General features: G+C 45.7%; 1 protein-coding gene across 1 annotated transcript in view; it reads right to left on the bottom strand.

Annotated features, from left to right (window-relative positions):
- Positions 1-3,162, bottom strand: part of T265_11159 (hypothetical protein) — a gene marked incomplete at both ends in the record, with an annotated part of 8,430 nt that extends 5,268 nt beyond the window's left edge. Inside the window, 2 exons of the mRNA XM_009177742.1 lie at positions 2,644-2,707; positions 2,836-3,162. Of these exons, the coding sequence (XP_009176006.1) occupies positions 2,644-2,707; positions 2,836-3,162 (391 nt within the window). The remainder of the gene's footprint in view (positions 1-2,643; positions 2,708-2,835) is intronic.
- Between the last annotated feature and the right edge of the window lie 234 nt (positions 3,163-3,396).

The following is a 3,396-nucleotide window of genomic DNA, read 5'->3' on the forward strand; positions in this document are numbered from 1 at the left end:
CACAACCAAATACCCGTTTTCTAATCACCTCGTTACTGACACGCTGACGCCATCCAAAACCAGCCACGCTTCTGAGGCATCGGTGGTCGAGAACCTGAGGACGCCTCACATCATCTGTCCGCAGAGGCCGTCTCGCACGCATACAACAACACAGCCCTTACTGTAGCCTGGTACACACGACCCTTAAGATCCAGTGAGATGCCTTTTTGACGCCACAAGTGACGCGAATTAGCAAACGTGATTCAAGTCTTTGAGATTCTTCCACTGACTTCACCATTTACAATCCCGTCAGAGCTAATAAAACTACCAAGGTATATTTTCCACAGTCTCCAGTTCTCCTCCTTGAATTGTAAGGGATACTTTCGGAAAATGCATGTTCTGAAGCATGAATTCGCACTATGAAGGTGCAAGCCGCATGTCAAAATACAGCATGATGGTGGTCAGTTTATTTAACAGGGCTTGTGCGCCGCTTTGGTCCTCAAAGATGAGGGTGATGTTATCTGCATACTACGAATCGAGTAAACCGGTCAAAGAACCTGACCACTAGTACCGCAACTTTTAGAGAGACAAAGGGACGGTGGATTCTGAAAACCGCATACAAAGCTAAAAGTATGTACCAGGATAGTTAGCATAAAACTCTACTTAGACTGTCGTAAGTGGACAATGCAATCAACAGCGTATAAATTTACGAACACTTTCATAGACTTCCACAATCCTTTAACATATAAAGCGAAGGGTCATATGGATGACGAAACTAAATAAACGGAGAACAGCACCAACGCACCTCACTAGTTGTGAGAAAAGTTCGGGTTGTTGGTTATAAACTATGATGCAAGCACAGGCGCGGGCATGGAGCACGCGGCATATATTTGCGAAATTCAGATCCTATCGTACTCTCCCGCCAGCTCATAATTTCATCTTCTGATGTAGTTCTTCGTTTAAGATGCATTCTCGAATTCTGTGAAGCAACGTCGTACGATAATAAGTTGAAGATCAAGGATTTTCAGATGTAGTTTGAAGTCAGCACTTCATGAACACTGACAAGCACACAGGTGAGTTAGACTCGGTTCTGAAACGGATACCTACCAACGTTTTTGGCTGTGTGCGTTGCGATACAAGCAAAGGTTACGTGGTTACTACGGCGAAGTGGCACCTGATAGCCCGGAACAGCCACTGCCGTTGGGCACTTGGCAGTGTTGAATACAAGTACAAAATACGGTAATCCCAGTTGTTCTTTGAACGCAGGGACACACGACCAGTCAGAAAATGAAGAAATTAGACGTGTGGCAGAGAAGTTTTTATGGCGGTGCAGGTGAACTGAAGTAATTGTTCAAATTGTGAAGCGAGACTCAGCGATTTCAATCAAAGATCATCCAACGAAACAACCAAACGACGTGGGTCTTCAGTACACAAAACAGGCATTAAGTTGCAGGTCTGCGTCCGACGTTGATTAGTCTGAACTGCACTCTACGGATCGCGTGCGCAGCCACAACTTCTACTTAGCTGAAAGTAGTACATCCTGCCGGCTAAGCCGCCAATAGACGGTACAAGAAGTAGTGCCAAGAACCGTTCACCCTTTGTCCCTAGTATTCACATCCGTTGCCACAGAAAATAGCAAAGTAGCAAATACGGCCTGTCGCACGAGCAATTGTTCGGCTGTAACACTCTTCCAGTGCCTAGCTGCCATGCTACCCGAAAGAATCACGCCTTGCGGTTAGGCTTTTGAACCAAATGCTTTGGTTGAGAACCCTAGTAGTCCTCCTGTCTATGTGTGGGCGCTCTGGCGCCCAGCCCTCGTACAACCATGACATTGTACGGCAGTAAAGCATCGGTATTGAACACTGATGATGATAATGATGGTGCAGTTCTGATGTCGAGGATACTTTCCTATCGAGAGTTATACGGTGTCATTCATCACACAAGAAGCACTGTCACTCATCATCATCAACATCATCATCATGACTGACAGCAACATCAGTGTTGGCACTGATGCTTCACTGCCGTAAATTCGCGCACTAACCACTTGAGTCATCTAGCGGGAGCACGAGCAAGCATTCAGATGGTAATCCGGTAGTACATCGTGAAGGTCAGTAGCGTGCTGCCCTGCCATTTACATTCCGCATCTCATCCCCTGGAGGGACTTGAAAACGGGTTCAGAATTTGTATACTAGAGTCCATTCATCACAATGGCAAACACATCTATTCGCAAACGGAAACTTCACTTCATGCAAGCGTCGGAGTATTAACCAACTGAACACCAAATATGCCCTTCTACCCACCACAAGTTAGGTGGAAATATTGCAGGGATCAATTTAAACACTGAATATTTTTCTTAAATCCAAGTTTGAACTCCTAGACTCATATCGCTCACATATCCTTGTACATGAATAGCTCCTGAATGGGTGGCAGTCCAATCTGTGGGATTTACGGGTAAGGTATTTGGGACTGAGACATGGGATATCATAATGCATACCTACCTCATGCGTATATCGTGCGAAGAACATGTGATATGATCAGGATTCCAAGCATCTACAGCGTCCGATTTAACAGTCACATCCAATTGTTACTAGACATGGATTCGGCTTATTTATTCCCGCAAATGATTAATAACGGACACGGAACTGATAGGAATCTTGCACTTACCTCGCCCCGAATTCGGATTCAATACCCGCTCCAAAGGAAGGAACTTATAGGGATCGATATAGAACTAAATCATTTCAGATAACCAGAAACTGTCAGTACTTTTACACCTTCCTTGAACGACTTGCTCTTCAACGTATCCGACAGCTTAATTGAGAAATACTATTTCCATAGTTATGAGCAAAAGAAACCCACAGCGTCTTTGATAGGACCGAATATCTCGTCGATTTTTCCCACTTCCTCCTTGTTTTGGAGGTACACAGGGGCATTAAAATAGGGAACCTTTTCGCTGGTAAGCCGGCAAACTACATCCTCCTGGCAGGGATGTAAGAACGTTCCGGCCTCCACAACCTCTTCAGGTGGACCTTGATTAGTATTATCGAATCGGCCTCCACCCCGACCACCACGAAATCCTCCTCTACCTCTGAAAGGTCTACCAAAACCCATGATGGCAGCCTGCACGCCGTATTCCGAATACCGCGCCGGCGGAGACCTACACAAATCGGGTGGAAAAGTGCTCATAGTTCAATGAGTCAACACACAACCGATGAATTTTCTAGAATTCCTGCGGGTTCACAGGGCTTCCACACAAGAATTAAGCAAAAGGTTCGTCGTCTCGGTCTGGTTCCAGCTTAAGGCATTCGCCATTTTACGGATGATCCGACGCACCTTTTCCCGTATTACTCGCATGGACTTCCAAATACTCTGTGGTGTCTACGTCAGACCGCTCCTGGAGTACGCCAACCAAGTTGTCTA

The sequence above is a fragment of the Opisthorchis viverrini genome (genome assembly GCF_000715545.1).
Source record: "Opisthorchis viverrini unplaced genomic scaffold opera_v5_456, whole genome shotgun sequence".
NCBI lineage: Eukaryota > Metazoa > Platyhelminthes > Trematoda > Opisthorchiida > Opisthorchiidae > Opisthorchis > Opisthorchis viverrini.